A 20,299-nucleotide genomic window follows, 5' to 3' on the forward strand; every position below is an offset into this window, starting at 1 on the left:
TCAGTCTTGGCTTTTTTGCCGAATCTGTCATTTGTATATTGTAACTACTTTGAGTACTGTATTATAAATTATGCTTTTTGAATAAAAATACTTCAACAATTTAATATAGAAGTTATCGAACAGTATGGATTGTACTGGTTGTGGAATTTTGATTGCTAACGTCGATTGCTTATTGTAATTCTAGTGTTTCAGAGAAACAGTATTGTCTTATACTTTTTGAGGGATACTTTTAATAGTTTTATTCAGCAGTTCATGTTAGTGCTTACTTTGAAAATGAAACATAATTTTGGTGCATATGTAAGGCTTAAACACTTAACATATGCATATATATTATCTATTTTTATATACTTAACAGACTATAACTTTAACTTTGTGTAATAAAAGCTTTTACTATATCAGGACACTGTTAACAAAAACAGTATTTTTTGTTTATAATAGAAGCTTTGAAATAAATTGCAAAATGCTGTGTGTAGTAGGGAATAATGTGTTCAGTAGTCTTGATTTGCTCACTCAGATTCAGAAGAAAATTGGAAACATCTTTAGGAAACTATCTTATTTTTGCCCCCTCTGGACATGTATTTTTGTAGAACTCATTTTCTTGTTAGTATGATTGTATAGTATAAGCACTGTATTTTATAATTCCATTTTTTTTTGGTTGGGGGAGGCAGAAGAATGGCAGAAAAGAAATACAGACCTAAAATTTTCTAAGCATTTTTCATCATTTATTTGTAAAACTCCTCATAAGCATGTCTCTGGCAGTTGGCTTCCCTCACTCCTTTTCCCCTTTATCTCCTCCCCTGCTTCTGCAATAAGCAATTGACTAGACGTGGTGTGAAACTAATCGGTTGAAGGGTGGGTGGAGATCAGGTTCTCCCTGTTTTGTGTGGTTCGATGGAGTGGGGAGAGAGGAGATGGGAAAGGAGTATTTCAGTAAAACTTTTCTTTGGCAGATACTTATCAGAGAAACATAAAACCAATCCTGTTTCTGAACATCTCAGCATAATGTGTATTGGAATGTAAACTATATTGTCTTCAATTCAACACTTTCCCTGTTCTATGGATGTTACCAAATTTCTAGGACTTCCTTAAAATGAGAGCCTACTAGGCAGTGAATAAACTGATATATGTAGAACTTAAAATAAATAAATAATAATAAAAAAAAATAACCCACAACCAAAACTAACCCAACCAACCAAAAAACCCACCTGTTCCTTTAAAGGTGGGTTTCTTGTATCCCTAAATATATATTTTCATTTGTATGATAGTACCATCACTGAGAGAGCAGTTAAAGGCATACAAATGATGAAATGGACTAATTCTGTTATATAAAGAAAGCACATGTCTGAATTAGAAGTCTAATCAACTTTTAGTGTAATAAAAGCATTTGGAGGTTTTTGTCCCTATAATTTGTGGAATATCAAATTGTAAGTACAGACATCTCTGCAAATACATAACACATTGAAAAAGTATCAGATATTGTATTATGGTAAGTATATTCAGTTCTTATAGATAACTTTACTGTTGGAGGCAAACTCTTATATTGTCCCACATTTAAGCGCAATCTTTATAATTCTAAAAGACAGAAGCCCCAACATTCATTACTATTCATTTCTTTAATAACTGAAAATTATACTCACCACAGAGAACTGGATCTCTGAACTTGGTACATTGAAATAAAACTGATCCAAGATGAATTTTCTTGATTGCCTGGACTTGCATCGCTTCAATATATTCCACCAACTTTCCCTTTCAGTACGTACGTAAATGAGATGGTCTTTTGAGCTACGACAGGCTACTTTATTCATCTCTGATATCAAGATTAAGATCACTACAATAAATTCTCCCTTTGGCAGGGTGAAGATCATCAAACTGTAGAAACACATTGATACCAAAGTGGGATTGAAGTGTAGTTTTAGACATTTGCTATATTCATTTAGAATTTAAATGTATTTTCTCACTGTTAGAAATGTTTCCTTGGTATTTTAGTAATCTTTTTAATTATGAGAGATTTTCTGAAGCAAAACCATGTACAGATCTAATACCTACCAACTTGTTTCTTCAAAAATAGCTTAGACTTTTACTGTGATGAAGAAAATATATTAATTCTGAAAAGTCACTGTGTAAACAAGTCTCTTGTTTGCAGACTTATACTTAAGACTTTTGTTTAAAAGACAGAACTATAGAAAGCAAAGTTAACTTAAATATTCTATAGAGGTTACTTTAAGCCACTGATATAATTACACTTATAAGTATCCGGCTAAAGAATTTGCTCTGTAAATTATGGAATTGTTCTTTGATGACAAATTAAGTCTCATTTTGAAATTAAAATCAATTTCAACACAAAACTTATGCCACCATATCCTTTATCTTTTAGGAAACTTGTTTTGAAAACCTGTAAGCCTTGCTTTATATTTCCAAACATTTTCCTTTTTGTCACTCATACTTTATACAGCATATAAACTATAGGATACACTGTAGAGAGTATATTTGTACTTTAAAAGTTTGGTTTTATGTTATGGTCAACTTGTTATGAGAGAAGAATCTCCCACCTATTTTTTTTTAAAGGAATAGATTATTCCTTATCTTTTATGTCTCCCAGAAGTATAAGACAGACTTCTATAATGTGGCATATCCTTATGCTACTTCTTCAGATGCGTCAAACCCACAGATATTGCTGCTTTAGGTCTATCTCAAACAGTGCTGCATTTTCCTGTTTCTGACAGCATGAAGCCACTCTGCTTGGCATCTACATTTCACAAGTCCATAGAGAAGTCATTCTCATTTTGATTATAGCTTTCTCAGTGGTGCTGCATTTTACTTTATTTAGTGTTTTATTCCTGTGTAGATGTGTAATTACAGTATTTACACATTTTGTAAAAACTTCATTGTATAGACTAGTGTATATTTGGATTTTAAACTTCCAACATTGTTCCAGTTGCCTGAAGTAGATTCAATATCACGTATGTTAACCTATTACAACAGACCTCGCCTTCTATTTAGCAGAAGAATAGTATTAAATAAAAATACTTCTTTATGCCAATTTATATTTCTTTTCATAGACATTGTTGCTAAAATACTGTTGGGGTATTGAACAAATAAATGCCTAATTTTTTATGATTACCTTTCTGTATATACATTGTCAACCCCCCATTTTCTCATGAGTATTATTTTAGCTATAAATGGTATGAAGCTGATTGTCTGTGGTTCTGTGTGAAAAATTATATCTTTTCTTCCGTTGTAAGCAAATACTGGTTGTCTGATTTCTTCTCTTTGGAGTCTTACTGTTAAAGATCTGTTTAAACCTAAAACAGAAATCCTTGCTATAGATTGAGATGAGAGTAATTCTTTGTTAATCAATGATTAATTTACTAGTAATTAACATAATTGTTTCATATTGCCTTGGATTATTAACCCTCATTTGTCATTATGCAGAAAAAAAATTACATAATGCCCATTTCAACAACAATAATGGAAAAACTCTGTCTGCTATCCAGGCCTTGAACAAGCTTCTGCATCTTAGAAGCCAAATATATCTTATTGACTGCTGCTTTTGTACATTATTGCGCAATTATTTTTCTGATTATCATTGGTGTTTTTCTGTTTTCCATACATTTATTTCTTAGTCTGTACAGCAAGCAAGAATTCCATTCTAGTTAAATATAGTCCAGTAAGCAACCAATAGTTGCTGTTTAAAAACATTATCTTTTTGTATTTTCTCCAGTCTGTTTTCTTTAAAAAAAAAAAAAAAAAAAAAAAAAAAAGTCAACTTGCAGAAAATATGGGAAACTTGTCTCATATAACAGCTGAGGATGTGGCTAGGTTAAGGCAGGAAACTGCTACCCACAATGCAATGTTACATACACTACCACTTAATAAAATTTATTTCAAACATGCTACTGACAAAACCAAAGAAAAATAATATCCTAACTATGCTAGTTAGTACACTAAATATATCTAGGGAAAAGTGAAAGTAATCTGTCTAAAGCCTTTTTTGCTTATAGGATACAGTACTACCACTAATCAAACTACTGGAGATCTCAGTAGTTAAAGCAGTGACTATTTTTAGAAAATAGTCACCTCTCTGGAAATTAAGCTTATATGCTGCTAATTGGTGTTGAAGTTGCTATTTTTATATGCATAGTTTTGATAGGTTCTTTTTGCTAGCTTTTGGGGCTATTCATTCTATATTCTCATATGGTATGAGATTGGCAACTTTCTTTATATATTTTTTTCTTGTTGGTCTTACTTGTACCTTGAGTTTACCTATCTTTTACCATACCCAAGCAACCTACACCACCTCCCTCCCAAAAGAAGAGATGAGACTAAATACTTAACCTATTTGTGGTTTGACAGGAAGAGGTTGTTTAAGAACAAGAAAACATTTATTTATTTATTTATTTACTTTTCATGTCTGAAGACAGACTAACTTAATGAGATTTTATTTGACTGCAGACAATTTTGATAAGATCTAATAGACATTTAGTATGCTTTGGCTAATTAATGAGGTAAATACAATATTGTACACTTGCTGTGTAAATGTAATATTTTTAATAATTATTTATTAAAACAGTTTTTTTAATGGATAGTAATACCTGTTAGAACATTTATGCTGAAATGGCATGAATGTCCAGAGAGTTTTATTTTAGAAATGACAGAGTCCTTGTTTCTCATTGTTTTTAAATACATGTGTACTAAGGGAGATCCTCTTATGGAAGATTTTTTTTAAAGTATTTTCCCCTATAGTTAAACACTTATCAAGAACAGCTGCTGTAGTGCTATGGATCCTATCCATGGACTCATGGTGGTCTGCTGAACAACGTTCTTCAACTTTGACAGGTGAGACAGAGACTCTCCAGTGCCACTGCTTTTGGATGAATCTAGCTGTGGTTGCAGAAAATGCATCTTGCCAAAATATATGGGTAAGACCACACACAGCCTTTAAAATAGTTATTGTAAGCTTATTTTTAGGCAATATATGTCTTGACAGTTCCTTTATTTGCATGCCAGTTTCATTGCTGCTTATAGATTTTTCATTTATTTTAGTAATGGCAATAGCAGATTTAAATCTGTATTTGTAAAGCTTTTGCACAACATTTACACTGGAAAATGACAGGCTTTCTCCTTTCAAACCTCAATCAAGATTAGGAGACAAGTTTTTTCAAAACATTATAGCGGAGCATTCATACTGCTTAGAGTTGGTGTCCCTGTTTTCATGTTAAGCCACTGTTTTCCGGGGCATAGTTCAATGATAAAATGTTGCTTCTGGATTTAAAATTATACCAGTTTCAGATGCTTCTGTACTTTCATAAGTCTGAAAGGATGAATATTTGAGACATGAAATTTGTTCAATGAGCCTAATAAAAGTTAAATGCTTTTTAAAATTGCTAAGATATTAAACATTGAAGTTAAAATCGCCACTTGATTTATACAGTAACTACTCTACAGTATTTTTATATATAAAGTATTAAATATTCTAAATATCTACCTAGACAATTGGCTGAATAATACATATTTAAAATATATATTTAATTACAGTCTACAAGGGTTGCACCCTGTAGGATTTTTGAGTAAACAGTACTTATATGGTATCTTTCAGAACAGATGTTTTTAAAATACCCCAGAGAAATTTTAATATATAACTGAGATGGAATAACATAAACTATTCAGAGTGCAGGGATGCTTTATAGTTGTGTATATGTACTTGTACAGTTTATTCTTGTTCTGCAGTTCCCAGAGTAACAGGCATAATCCGTGTGTAGTTAGTTCTCAGCCACACATTATTTATTATTATTATTATTTTTTTATTAGTTAATTTTGCATCTCTCTATTGTGCCAGGGGATTTTACAAACTAAGATAGCAAAGTCAGTGGTGCTTGCAATAAAAACCTACCACCATGAAACAAAAGACTAAAACAAAAATGGAAATGAGTGCAGGATAGTATGCAATAAAAAGCAAGTGATTTGAGCAATTAGGGATAGTCACCACGTACTTTATGGTTCCACTTTCTGGATGGAGATAGATATATATATATATATAGAGAGAGAGAGAGAGAATACGCGCGTTAGTTTTCTTTAGGGCATGGGGAAAAACCATGGTTTGTAGACCTTCATTGTATATGAATCCTTGTATTCTGATTGGGTGTTGGTCATCCAATCAGAGTGCAAGGCATTCAATAATCTGTGTGTGTGAGAGACACTCTAAAGTTCTAGGATTATCACTTTAAAGCCTCGAATATAAGAGTCACTGTGAAGCAATGGCAACAGCTACAAGAGTAGCTGAGAGCTCTTTTTGTTCAGAATATCACTAGGTTCAGTTGTCACTGGGACTCGTAGTCTGTAACCATCTAATTTTTAAGTTCTCAGCCATTTTACCTTTACAGATTATACCCATGTGATAGGAAAGCATGTATCTATGTCTAACCAAGAGTCTGAGACCAGGAATTCTCAAACTGGGGGTCAGGAGGTCGTGAGGTTATTACATGGGGGGATGGGGTCGCGAGCTGTCAGCGCCACCCCAAACCCTGCTGTGCATCCAGCATTTATAATGGTGGTAAATATATTAAAAAGTGTTTTTAATTTATAAGGGGGGGGGTCACACTCAGAAGCTTGCTATGTGAAAGGGGTCACCAGTACAAAAGTTTGAGAGCCACTGGTCCTAGACCATTGTGATCGTAGAGGTAACTCAGCCAATCACCACACAAATTGGCATACAACAATTTCATTGGTTGTATTGGGGGAGACTGCACAGATGGTGGATTACTTGGCCCGACAGTCAATGCTTTTAGCTACTGGTTTCTCAATATTTCTATGAATATACATAACTCTGCATTCTGGTTCCTTGTAATACATTGGCTCTATTCAGATTTTTCAAGCTGTTTGGTAGTGCCAAAGATGTTACATCAGATTCTCAGACTCTTCAGTGGACGCAGAAAACTAAAATTTTTATCAGAGAAGGAAAAACTATGAAAAAGCAATGAAAATGAAACTCAAACTAAAAGGGAAAAATATTTTTTTAAATGATGTAATTATTGCATTTCTTTCAATCTTTCCCCCCATTTCTCTCTCTGGATTCCTCCCAATAGATCAGCAAGGCTCTTGTTCCCAGAATTTACTTCTATTGCACAATTCCATATCTGGTGAAAATCCTAGCCACTCTCTCCCAGTTCAAAAAATGTATTGCAGGTATGTGGAAAATAGCTTTGTAGGCTTGTAAGGAGGGAAATGTGCCCTGGAAAGGAGATGATACTGGGAATAGAAGGAGTAAAATTGAAGAGAGAAGGAAGGGGAGGGGGCAAGAAAGGATTTTTAAAATTCTTTAATGAGTTTATCTTTCAGCAGTATGGCAGGTTTTTTGGGGGGGTTGGGGCGGCTAAGACAGTAGGAGAAACCAAGGAACCAAAATTGAACACAGAAATGAACTGCCACAGACCCCTTACAAGTTGACACAATGGTTAGGGTTCTCGGAGAAGACCAAGAAAGTAGATGGAAGATTGTGGCAACTATGAAAGGTAGAACTGAGGACAAACATCAGTGGAGCTGTGAAGAACATGAGAGATACTTGCTTATTTTTAATGAGTGTGATGTATGCCTCTGTCAGATTACTAGTGTGTGTGCTGTGCCTCTTTCTGTTAGGCTGTCTACACAGCCCCTCAGGTTGGACTATGAGGATGTGAATTGCAGAAAGCATTAGTGTGCTGTGCTGTAACTTCTCTGTGTGCATGCTACAGAAGTGAACTAAAAGGTACCTACTTCATGTTAACTTAGTCCTCTTTAAAGAGGACTAATGCAAACTGGGTACTCTTTAGATTTTGCTGGAGCATCCACATGGGGGAATTATGGTTCAATATGCTAGTGTGCACTGCAGTTCAAATCCCGTAGTCTAAACTGTGGGACCATGTAGATTAGCCCTCAGATTACTATTATGGGGTCAGTTACATGGCTGTAAAGTGATAACTCAGTCCTGGACGGTTTTATGCATCTGCAGCAAGGCAGACAATGGTTGCAGATAGCCCAATCACTGATAATTAATAAACACTACAGGTATCAATTCCTTTGAATATTTAAGTCCACAGTTTGAGCAATAGGCTGGTTGATAAATAGGAGTAAGGAGGAGGAATCGAAGCAGGGAATCAATGAAGAAAGAACTTGGAAACTATTAAGAACCACAGTTCTGAAGCTGAGCGGGAGAGGCAGGATCTACAAAGAAAGAGACTATGAAATGGTCCTCAGAAAAGCTGGGGTCCCAGGGCAAAGTTGAGCCTATCTAAATCTTGATGGAAATTCTAAGCTTAGGTAAGAGGGGGGAGGGATAGCTCAGTGGTTTGAGCATTGGCCTGCTAAACCCAGGGTTGAGTTCAATCCTTGAGGGGGACACTTAGGGTTCTGGGGCAAAACCAGTACTTGGTCCTGCTAGTGAAGGCAGGGGGCTGGACTCGATGACCTTTCAGGGTCCCTTCCAGTTTTATGAGATAGGTATATCTCCATATATTATATTAAGACAATATACATGTAGACCTTTTGTTATTTTAACCTTATATCTCTGATAGATTACTATATTTCCATGGATAAATAATATTTAGTTTTGAAGAAACTGGTGTCACTGCGTCTGCTTACTGTTCACAGCTCAAGAAGGGAAGTCTATAATAGGGACCGAACCCAATTGGCTGAGGAAACGTTGGTAAACAGAAGGGCTGTAATCTGGAGACCTAGTTGGTAGGGGTGAATCACAGGATTCCCCTCTGAGAGAAGTGAAAGTGCTGGGCCTATCACTTGGAAGAGGTCTCATCGAAAGACTGAGTGAGGGATCAAAGGTACAATTTACCCTGGAACCATGACAGGAACCTTCCACTCTAGATAGGAACAGCAGGTATTCTTTATTTGTGCAGAGGGCTGGTAAAGGACACAAACAGACACAATATCCCAGTCAATGATCCAAAGAAGGGAGTTAAATGGAACCAGCAGTAAAGAAGAGAAAGCACATAATTGTAATCAATGAGACTGTAGTGAGGACCATGGGCTGATTGGCCTGATAAAACAGAATAGTTTTGGTGCCTTCTGGGCACCAAAGATGATGGTATCACAAGGGAACTAGGTATCCTAAAGAATTATGGATATTTCCTACTGATTACAATTCATGTGAGATCAAACTACCAATGAATTAAGATTTGTTATCACAAATGACAACAGGAAGCTTGGAAGAGAACTTATGATTCAAGTCATCTTGCAAGAAAATCCCTCTGAAGCCAAGTGTAAATGAAGAAATAGTAAGTGTCCTGGATACCAGAAATGCATAGGGGGTGCAGGGCACTTGGATGCTTTTTGTGATAAGATCCGAGATGGGTTAAGTAGGCACCAATCCTAAAGCAGAAAGTAGGTTGTATGGGGTAAAGACCTCTTGGTTCAAAACCAGCTGCAGAGCTTTAAACTAGGTATTAGCCAGGATGGGCAGGAATGGTGTCCCTAGCCTCTGTTTCCCAGAAGCTCGGAATGAGCAATTGGATGTTAGTTCCCTCTGGGGCACCTGGCACTGGCCGCTGTCGGAAGACAGGATACTGGACTAGATGGTCCTTTGGTCTCACGCAGTAGGGCCGTTCTTATCAAAGGCAAAGCTTTTATTTAACTCATGTGGTGTGCCCTACTTTGTACATTAGACATCTGTGTAAAAGATGGAGCTGTTCTGAAACATAAGATGAAGAATAAGAAGAACATTAACTTTCATATAAATGCAAGGAATATGAGAGATAAGCAAGAACAACACGAATTATATGAAATGAAAGAAATTATCTTATGGGAATAGTGGAAAACTGAGTTGGGATACTTATAACTGGGATGTCGATATAGATGGATATAACATACAGAGATGAGAAGTAAAAATGGAGCATCAGTGGTTGTAAACAATCTAGTTCAATGACTAGGAAAAATTACCTTCTGAGAATTATGAAACCCAATCTGACCATGAAAACAGATCCACCAACTTAAAAGGAATAAGGAAAAGCCTGATTGATCAGACTATGTGAAAAAAGATCCCAACAATACCAAAGTTTCCAAACTCAAGCCATAGATGTAGTGTTCACCTGTAGGAGTGTATTAAAAGGCACCTTGGTTGCCAGTCTCAGCAGAATGGTCAAAGATTGAACTGGCATGGAGAATAAACCACATTCTTGCCACTTCTAGGGTTCCTTTAGGTCATGGTTTGAACCATTTTTTGCAGGAAGGTGACAGACCTTCCATGCTGCTGTTTTACCTATTCTGTGCATTACGAAATTTATCATTTTTCTTATTGGCGTATGCAAACTTTTACTTTTTAAGAAAAAACTAGATGTGATTTTCTTGCTTTGTGAGGTCCAGGTTTGCCTTGTGTGGGTTTGAAACAGCTCTGCAGCAGTTTGTTTATATTTCAGTTTCAGGAAAAATGATACCAGTCTTCTGAGAAATGGAATATTTGCAATAAGAAGTGGCATCTTTACAAGTTAAACATAATAATCAAAGAGCTAAAAAATATTTGGTTGTCTTTCAGACAAACGTTACAGTGAAATAGTTGCTGTTTTACCATTAAGAGTTGGTGTAATTTATTTTTCTTTTTTAACTGGAGAACAAATCCAATTGGTTACTGCATAAAATTGAATCCCTATGTTTTTTGGTGTGGACAGAAGAAGGTTGTTATCTGTTGATTTCTGTATGTGGGAGCTACAGTAATTTAAACTATTTTTCCTTCGAGGTAATTGGATCAAATTGGACACCCATATACATGACATTGTTATTCTCTTAACTATGCTTAGAATGATGCATCTTTTTTTCTAGAAAAATTTCTGCTTTTGTACTTCATGAAATGCTTTTCTTTTCGCAAAGGTGCACTAGTAGGTTTCTCTAGATTAGATGAGAGGGAGCTACGCAACCCAAAGTAGCAGAGTTAATTGAGAGGCCTGACTTACTTTCTGCTAAATACACATCAGTTAGTTAACTAACAGTCTGAACAGTTGGTAGATAGAAGATGAACTGTTACCACAAGCATCTTTCAATCTGTATTACGGACAAAAAACCTACAGTAAAAGAATATTAAGATTGTGAAGTCAAGCATTCAGCAGTTAAGAAATGCAATAATTAAGGTTGCCTATGCATCTTTAAATCAGCCCCCTTGTGTGTATGCATTGTAATAGGCTTTTTAATTACATGATCATGTATTATTTTTTCCACAGGACCTCTGCCTCATTCAGTGCACAGAGTGGATGATGCTCAGTGTATGAACTGCTATTTAATATTTTGTTTTATCTTCGTTTGTTCAGTGTGTGGCCACATGCCTTATTTACACCACACTAGTCAAACTTTGCTATGAAGACAGAATCTGAAATTTTCTCTTGGGCTTTTCTGTAACATTCATTGCAATATAAGAGTGATTAAGAAACATTAGAACATCAGAACTTACCTGTGGGGTAAGGGGATGGTATTATCTCTGTTTTAAAGATTGGGTACTGAGGTACAGAGAGACTTAGGTCAAAAGTATTTACTAATTTTGGGTGCCCAATTTGAGATGCTTAGGACCTTATTTTTCAGAGTACTTAGCATAATGTATCACTTTATATGTTCAAAGCTCATCTCCCATTCAGTTCAGTTGCAGTTGTGAGTGTTCTGCACTTGGGCAAATCAGATCCCAGGATCCCCTGCCTCATTCACTATACACCTTCCAACTTCTGAAATAAATGAGGCAGGGAACCTAAAAACAACAGCCTCCTTTACTACACAAGTCTGATTCATTCCCATATCAGGTCTATCTTGTGCTCTGAATGAGACTGGATTCTGTAGAACCCAGTGCCACAGGATAGCTATAAGGCTAAGATTTTACTAGGATTTAGAAAAAGGAGTAGACATTTATAGAAATAATGAGAAATTCCATGGTTATATTTGATGATAAAGGGTAAATGGGATAACCTGGGTAATTATAGGGCTGATAGTCTGACATCGATCCTGGCAAGATAATGGAGTGGCTGATATGGAACTCAAAGAATTAAAGGAGGGTATTATAATTAATGCTAATCAGCATGCACTTATGAAAAACAGATTCTGTCTAACTTGATATCTTTTTTTGATGAGATTACAAGTTTGCTTCACAAAGATAATAGTGTTGATGTAATAGAATTCTGTATGGTATTTGATTTGATACTGAGTAACATTTTGATTAAAATACTAGAAAGATACAGTTACCATAGTACACATTAAATGGATTAAAAGGTGGCTAATTGCTGGATCTCAAAATGTAATAGTAAACGGGGAGTCATCATCAAACGGCTGTGTTTGTAGTGGGATTAATTCTTGGTCCAATGCCGTTGAGTAAAAATGTTAGTTACTTGGAAGAAAACATAAAGTCATCACTGATAAAGTTTTCAGATAACCACTGCCCAAGTTTGTGTGTCTGTAATGAAGAGTACAGGTCACAGATAGAGTGTGATCTGGCTTGCTTGGTAAACTGGGCGCAAGCAAACAATGTGTGTTTTAATACGGCTAAATGTATACATCTTGGAAAAAATAATGTAGGCTATATTACAGGATAGGGGACTCTATCTTGAGAAGCATCAGTGTAACAGCCGTGTTAGTCTGTATCCGCAAAAAGAAGAACAGGAGTACTTGTGGCACCTTAGAGACTAACAAATTTATAGTGCCACAAGTACTCCTGTTCTTCTTTTATCTTGAGAAGCAGTGATTCAAAAAAAAAATTTGGGGGTGGGGGTGGTGGACAGTCAACTGATCATGAGTAAGGCTATGATTTAGTCACAGGTATTTTTAGTAAGTCATGGACAGGTCACAGGCAATAACCCAAAAGTCACGTGCTGGTGTCCATGACTTTTACTACAAATATCTGGAACTAAATCTTAGCTGCTGGGGGTGGGGAGGATGCTTTTGGGGCCGCTGCTGCTTGGGGCGGGGGCATGCTGCTGATCCTGGGGGGGACACTCCAGGCCCCACTGGGCTGGAGTGGGGTGGTCAGGGCTCTGCTGCTCCTGCTGGGGGTGGGGGGTGGCCCAGGCGCTGCCGCAGCTGCTGCTCTGGACATGGGATGGGGGCCCGGGGCCCCACTACTGCTCCCAGACCACTACTCCGGGGCAGTGCCTGGGATCAGCTGCCTGGGGCTGCTGAGCAGTGGCTGATGTGTCTGGCCCCGGGGCCGCCCCAGCTGCTTGGGCGGTCCTGGGGTTAGCTGCACCAGCCGTTGCAAAAGTCATTGAGGTCCCGGAAAGTCATAGAATCCGTGACCTCCGTGAAAGACTTACAGCCTTAATCATGAGCTGCCAGTGTGATGCTGTGGCCGAAAGGGCTAATGCAGGCCTTAAGTGCATCATAGGGAAATCTCAAGTAGGCATAGAGAGGTTATTTTACCTCTGTATTTCGCATTGGTGTGACCACGGCTGGAATACCATGTCCAATTCTGTTGTCCACAGTTTAAGAAAGATGTTGATAAATCGGAGAGGGTTAGAAAACTTGCCTTATAGTGATAGATTCAAGGAGCTCAATCTATGAGTTTAACAAAGAGAAGGTTAAGGGTGTTTTGATTACAGCCAGTAAGTACCTACATGAGGAACAAATATTTAATAATTAACTCTTCAGTATACAAGGGTATATCATGATCCATTGGGTGGAAGTTGAAGCAAGACAAATTCAGACTGGAAATAAGGTGTAAATTTTTAACAGTTAGTATAATTAACCATTTAAACAATTTGCAAAGGTTGTGGTGGATTCTCCATCACTGACAACTTTTATATCAAGTTTGGATGTTTTTCTATAAGACATGCTCTAGTAATTATTTTTGGGAAATTCTCTGGCCTGTGTTATACCAGTCAAAATAGATGATCACAGTGGTTATGTTTGGCCTTGGAATCTATGAATATTTTTTTAGAAGGACATTCTTAACTTTCATGCGTAAAAAAAGGTATAAACCAGTCTCTATCTGATATGGGTAGGAAGAAACTTCTTTATTGGCAGGTTATTTCATAGTGGTCTACCAGGTGTTTTTTCATGTCTTCTGAAGCATCTGGAGCTAGCCACTTTGAGACTGGATAGTGGACTAAATGGACTACTGGTATGGCAATTCTATGTTCTTACACAGAGCAAAACTTAGTTTGGTTTGAAAAATGGACATGGTTAACAACTTGGAAATCAGTGTATCTGTTTTTAGGATCAAGAACTGAGGTAACCATGCCTAGATTTGAATCTGTGGCTTCAAGAAGACTAAATATTTTGAACATGCTGTATAAAGGAAGGTATGGGTGGCTGGTTAGCTTGCTAACCTGGGTTCAATTCCTTGTTCTGCCAAAATAGCGTGACCATAAACAAGTCACTTGTTCTTTTGGGGCCTGAGTTCCCAATCTGTAAAATGGGGATAACAGTACTTCCCTACCTAATAGATGTGTTGTGAGGATAAATGCATTAAAGATTGGAAACTATAATAATGGGGGGATATGAGTACCTAAGATAATTAGATAGGTAAAGCACCAAGCTATTCCTTCCAGCAGAAATGTAAAATTTAATTGCAACAATGTGTACCTTCTCTATCTTTGTTCCTTCATCTACAGAAAATGCTTCTGCCAAATTTTTTCCCTGTCTCAAGCCATCTCAGTCTTTCTCTTCTTATGTACTCTTCTCAGATCAGTGTGGAAGGTAGTAGAGGTAGGATAAAGGAAGCAAATGTTTCTTCTTTGTGCATTGCTGCTCTTTGCTTCGTTCAGCTAAACAGGACATCCAATAATGGTACTCAGAGTGCTTAATACAGTCAAATATTACCTGCTTATTTTCTAAACAGTTCTCTGTTTTTACACATGACATAACTGAGAGGCTATAGGGTCTGGTTTTCAGAGTTGCTAAGCACCTGTACTTAAATTGCACTTAAAAGTGTGAGCTGTGGGTCCCTAGCACTTCTGAAAAACAGACCCTTAGTGACTTGTCAAAGGTCACATAGTAGATTAGAATTAAAAACAGGATTAGAATCCAGCTCTCATGATACCTAGGACCGTATTTAATGCACTATATCACAATGTCTTTGGTTTCAGAAAACTTGATTGAAATTCACGAGGAATATTAAATATGTTCATTAGAACTGAGATTATTTAAAAATAGCCCTAATTCAGTATTAAAATGTAAGAAATTCTATATTTATACAGGACCTGGAATTGGGAACATAGCGTTTGACCAGTGATTTGTTGGCTTTCATATAGTCACTTAGCCTTTGTGTGCATTTCTCTAGGCCTTATTCTCCTTTCGCTCTACCCTGATGTAATTCAGGAGTAACTCAGTTGAAGTAAATGCAGTTTCATTGCGAAGAAACAACTGTGAGAAGAGCAGGAAGGATGGTTTAGTGGATAGAGCACTGGACTGGGACTTGCGATTTGGGTTCAGTTACAGACTCAGCTACAGATGACATATGTCAAGTCACTCAGTCTTCCCTATTGATGATTCTGAGGTGCTCTGATACAACTGTGGTGAAAGCCATCTAATTGTCTACACACAGATTGAATCAACCCCCATGTGTGTTTAATGGAGCCATTATTTCTTATCTAATTGAAAGTACTATAGTGAGCATTGGCTAATATTTGTATTATAAAACTCTTAGAAGATGTATAATGCTCAAACAGTTGAAGTACCAGTTGTTAATATTTGTAACTAAATCCACAAAGTATTTAGTTATAGTGTACAAAAGATAAATCCCTACATTTCAGAATTTAATCCCTTTTTTTCCAGAGGGAATATGTTCTGGTCCCCCTCTGGAAACCCAGAAGAAATCCCCATTTTTCTGTTGTTTTTTCTTCCACTATGAAAGTCCTGCATCTAATAGCTAGTAAAGACCAGCTAATCTCCTGGTCATTACTTGAGTCAGCCGATGGAATATTGTTAGTGACTATGCTAGTTTCATGTTCTTGGCGCTATGTAGCTACTGAGCCTCTAGTCCCACAGACTTTTTTAAACTAAAAGATTAATATAAAATAAAAGTATTTTACTTAATACTGTTTGTTACACAGGAGCCACAGAGCCATCAGAGTATAGTCAGACTCTTTATTTGTGATACAGTCAGTTTAGCTTTTTGCTCTGTAAAAGGCAGTGTTTTGAAGAGCACTTACAAATCTTTTGAAAAACAAGACATTTCAACTGAGATCAACATTTTGTTGTTAGAAATAGGATAACAGCTGTGACTTTGTAAGCTACTGTTAGTGGTTTTTAGAAGCTAATTTGTCAGCTAGCTGGCACGCTGAGCTCATTTGCCAAAAGAAGTTGATGTCATCTCCCATGTCGCTCTTTGTCAAAGAGAAGGGTCTTTTCTTTTACCAGTGATTGTCAAATTAAACATTGCAAGAAAGGCTATATGCCAATGACATTAGTTTTCTGTTTATGTAGTCTAATTTTAGACCATTCATGGGTAAAGACAAAACTGTATTAGTCTGTTGAAAGGTGATTAATCTTTTTTTGTATCTTCAGTTCATGATGTGTATATCTGTTTTGTATGCATTGGATAGAAAGACTTCTGGAGAACAGAAACTTTTAACAATTATTTTAAATTATTGCTACTTAAATCATTCTTACTGCATACAAGTCCACAGTTTAGGCTTGGTAATCATTATATGTCTGCACTTTCCAAGTGCCATATAGATCCATTTATTATTCCATTGTGCTTTAGCCATCACTTTAAAAATAAAACTTTTTTTTCATAGAAAGTGAAAAAGATAAAGAAATATATGTGGTTAGAAACTGACTTATAGTACTGCGCACTCTTCCTAATGGAAATTTTTAAACAGTTTTGCAGACTAACCTATCTCAAAAGAATCTATAGAACTGTAGTTACTCTGTGTGTGTGTGTGTGTGTGTGTGTGTGTACATATGTACGTAAGTGTGTATAACTATGTACGTAAGTGTGTATAAGTGTAAAACATGCTCCAGTGGTTTGAGCCTAGTCAAGGACTTAGGAGACCTAGATTCAAGTCCTTACTACAGACTTCTGGATCTCTGTCAAGTCACAAAGGATATATCTACACTGCAGGTAGGCAATCTTGAGCTATCATTAAAAACAGTAGTCTGGATGTACATTCTTTACCAGCGGATGCTTGGGTTAGCCACCTGAGCATGGACCCAGGGGTTTTGGCCTGGTCTAAGCATGGGTGGCTAGACTGAGCCTTTTTGCCCGTGCAGCAACACCCATAGTGCTATTTGTTGTGCAGTAGCTTGAGCCACTAGGGTGAGTCTGTCTGCCTGGGCTTGGAGTCTTGCTTCCAGTTGCAGTGTAGACATGTGTTTTGAGGAGAAATATATAAAAGATTGTGAGGTGTTCAGATACTACAGTAACGAGAGCTTCATAAGTATACTTCTGGGGGAATTCTGCGCCAAAAAATTAAAAATTCTATGCACAATATTTTAAAATTCTGCATATTTTATTTGTCAAAATAACAATATAATCACGTTGGTTTCAATTATTTTGGTAATTTATTTAAACTACAATATAATGGATGGAGAATGGGAGTGGGGGAGCATTGGAGAAAATATCCAAATCCCCTTGCCTAATAGTGAAGTAGCTAGGCTTGACCCTTTATTTCTAGTTATTAGTCAACAAATATATGCAGCCATATGCTCAGTGCTACATCAGAGGCAACTGAAGAGCAAGTGAGGGGTGGGGAATCAAACTCACAATTTATTTCCAGATAGGTCAGTAGCAAACAGTTCATGGAGCACATTTTGATAGGAAATTTTTTCAGTCCAAAAATTGAGTTCAATTCTAATCACTAAAACATCATAAGCATTTATAAGTCCATACTGTCCTTTAAGCCACTCTGGCAATGTAAAGGAGCCTTAAAACTTTTACACCTGTTTTATACTCCTGGGGAAATTCACAAAGACCATGGGAAACAATTGACTAAACAGGCAGGCTGCTACAGTCTGCTCTGCCTGAGAGAATAAAGCCTGCCCCAGGCCTACCTCCTCAGAAATACCCCGACACGCCGAGTATGCTGCAATAGCAAGCGAGAGGGACTGCCAAGCCCCCCCGTATCTACCGGCTGCTCCAGGAGCCCAAACCAACCTCCTTGTGCTGATGGAGAAGGGCACATGACCACTCTTGCAGCTTCCCTTTGCTTCCTTATCAGAGTTAATTTTTCTGCAGAGAAATAAATAAATTTGCGGGGGGCATGAATTCTGCACGCACACAATGACACAGAGTTCCCCCAGGAGTAATAAGTACCATAGATAGCTATAGTGCTACCTGTTATAGAACTACATACTGTTTAAAAATCGTATTATTGCTGGGTAAAATATCACTGCACATTAAAAGATGATACTGCAGTAAATACAAGGGAAAAACTGAGGAAGATGAAGATGGACAAGTTAAAGTGCTTTAGTTATGTGGAGTAGTTAAGAAGAATGACCAAACCAGAATTCTACTTTAGTGTTTTAAAACATGCATACATTCACAGTATTTATTGCTATTACATTTTAGTTTTCAGTTGGATTTTTTTTTAACAAAAAAAATATTGTTCATGTTACTGTTTTTGCTTTCTTCCTGTAACCAGTTTAATGTGTACCAAAAATCACAGGTTATAATAGTCGGACATTTTCAGTTTTAATTGAAATGTTAAGGCTTTGTAAACCGGCCTTCTTCGTATTTTAACCATGAAACTGAATGTTTCTTTGTAAATCTTTAACAATTCATTAGAAATAATTTTACAATAAAAACTGAGTTTGTGGGCTTTACATAGTGCACTAATAGAAATTAATTGTGGTTGAATTGAATTCTTGAGAGGTAGCTAACAAAGTTCTTCCTTATTTTTTTAAATGATCATTAAGTAAAAGAAGATGAGTGTCATCAGACTGTTCTTTAAAAACATATTGGTTGATCTATAGGGTACACAGCGTTTCTGTTGTAATTCATTGTTTGATTACTCCACATTTTTAAGGTAAATTACTTTAAACGCTAAAATATTGTATGGTGTATTAAAAATAAAAAACAAATGGTCATGTTATGACAGGTTTGTTGTAATAAAGTATAAATATTTATTATAAATTTGTTAGCTAATGAAATTAGAAGGCTTTCTTTCTTTCTCTCTCTCTCTCTCTCTCATATGAATCAGTTTTGTTTTATGTGGAGTATTAAAACTTTCCTTTAGAAACTTTCCTTTAGTACCTTCTAACTTTTTAAAAAATGTGTAAACAGATTTTTGCTTACCACAGGTATATTTTCATTTGTTCCAAATGTTATTTATGATCTATTTTAGTACAATTTTTTAAATAAGAAAGCCACTTCTAATCTTTCCCCATTGAAAGCAACATGACTACCCATGAGAATAAGGCAACCAGGATCCCATTTGTGGGACTACTCCCATGAGTAAAATGAGCAGCATTTGGGCCAGGATTATCTATTTTTAAAAAAAATGTTTCCAGACATTTCCTACTGTATAACTTTAATTCCTAAACATGTGCTGTAATAAAATCTGATGGGACCAAATCCTAGTTCCATTAACTTCAGTGGGACCAAGAGCTGGCCATTAAAGTATGTATTTAGGAATGAATGATGTAGCAGAAGGGACAGCCTTTAATATTATGGTAGGGAATAACTATTAATTAAAATGTGTTAATAGGATGGGCAAACAATACAGTTTGAAACCTTCACGTGTATATTCCACTATTAAAGTTGCAGCACATAGTTTTTGATTTCTTATTACATTTTGGGCTTTAAACTTGTATCATCTTATATTTCAACCACACTTCAACACATGCCTGGGGACGAAGTTAATATATCTCTTTATAGATTAGAAACACAAAATGTTATCACATTTCCATCTGGACTGATTTATCCGTGTATCGTCACAGATTTATGATGATTATATTCAAACATTTAGTGTTTTCTTTTTCAAACATTTCAACACAGTAGAATAGTAAATCAGAACTTCCTTTAGAAAGATTGATTGCTGCAAATGTATCTAATCACATCCATAGTACATTGAGAATCCTATTCAAAGCATTGATATCGTTTTTTGGATTACTGAAGGACCACACAAATTGTATGTGGTTCTTTCATGGCTGCGTAAAACTCAATACTATTTTTCTGAATACTGATTATTTCCAGAGGCATGAGATAAAAATGCCTAACTTCCCATTCCTCAGTAAGAGTTTTCTGGGGTGCCTCTCTTGTGGTCTAGTTGTAGATTTGCACATTGTCACGTGATTGTCTGAGACCACTGCACCTTTATCCATGTGATGATATGGCAGTTGAGAGTATGTGAAGATCTAGAGCTGCATCTCCCACCCACCTTTCTCAGGTTTAAAATGGAGAGTGGTA

General features: G+C 36.5%; 1 protein-coding gene across 6 annotated transcripts in view; it reads left to right on the forward strand.

The window, feature by feature from the left end:
* Positions 1-20,299, forward strand: part of SUPT3H (SPT3 homolog, SAGA and STAGA complex component) — a 445,162-nt gene that overhangs the window by 62,518 nt on the left and 362,345 nt on the right. The window contains exon 2 of one of the 6 annotated variants that reach the window (XM_054021902.1): positions 4,837-4,919. The exons of the other annotated variants lie outside the window; for them this stretch is intronic. Coding sequence (XP_053877877.1) covers positions 4,897-4,919 — 23 coding nt within the window. The 5' untranslated portion in view covers positions 4,837-4,896. The remainder of the gene's footprint in view (positions 1-4,836; positions 4,920-20,299) is intronic. 6 annotated transcript variants of the gene reach the window in all.

This window comes from Malaclemys terrapin, chromosome 3 (genome assembly GCF_027887155.1).
Source record: "Malaclemys terrapin pileata isolate rMalTer1 chromosome 3, rMalTer1.hap1, whole genome shotgun sequence".
In the NCBI taxonomy this organism is placed as follows: domain Eukaryota; kingdom Metazoa; phylum Chordata; order Testudines; family Emydidae; genus Malaclemys; species Malaclemys terrapin.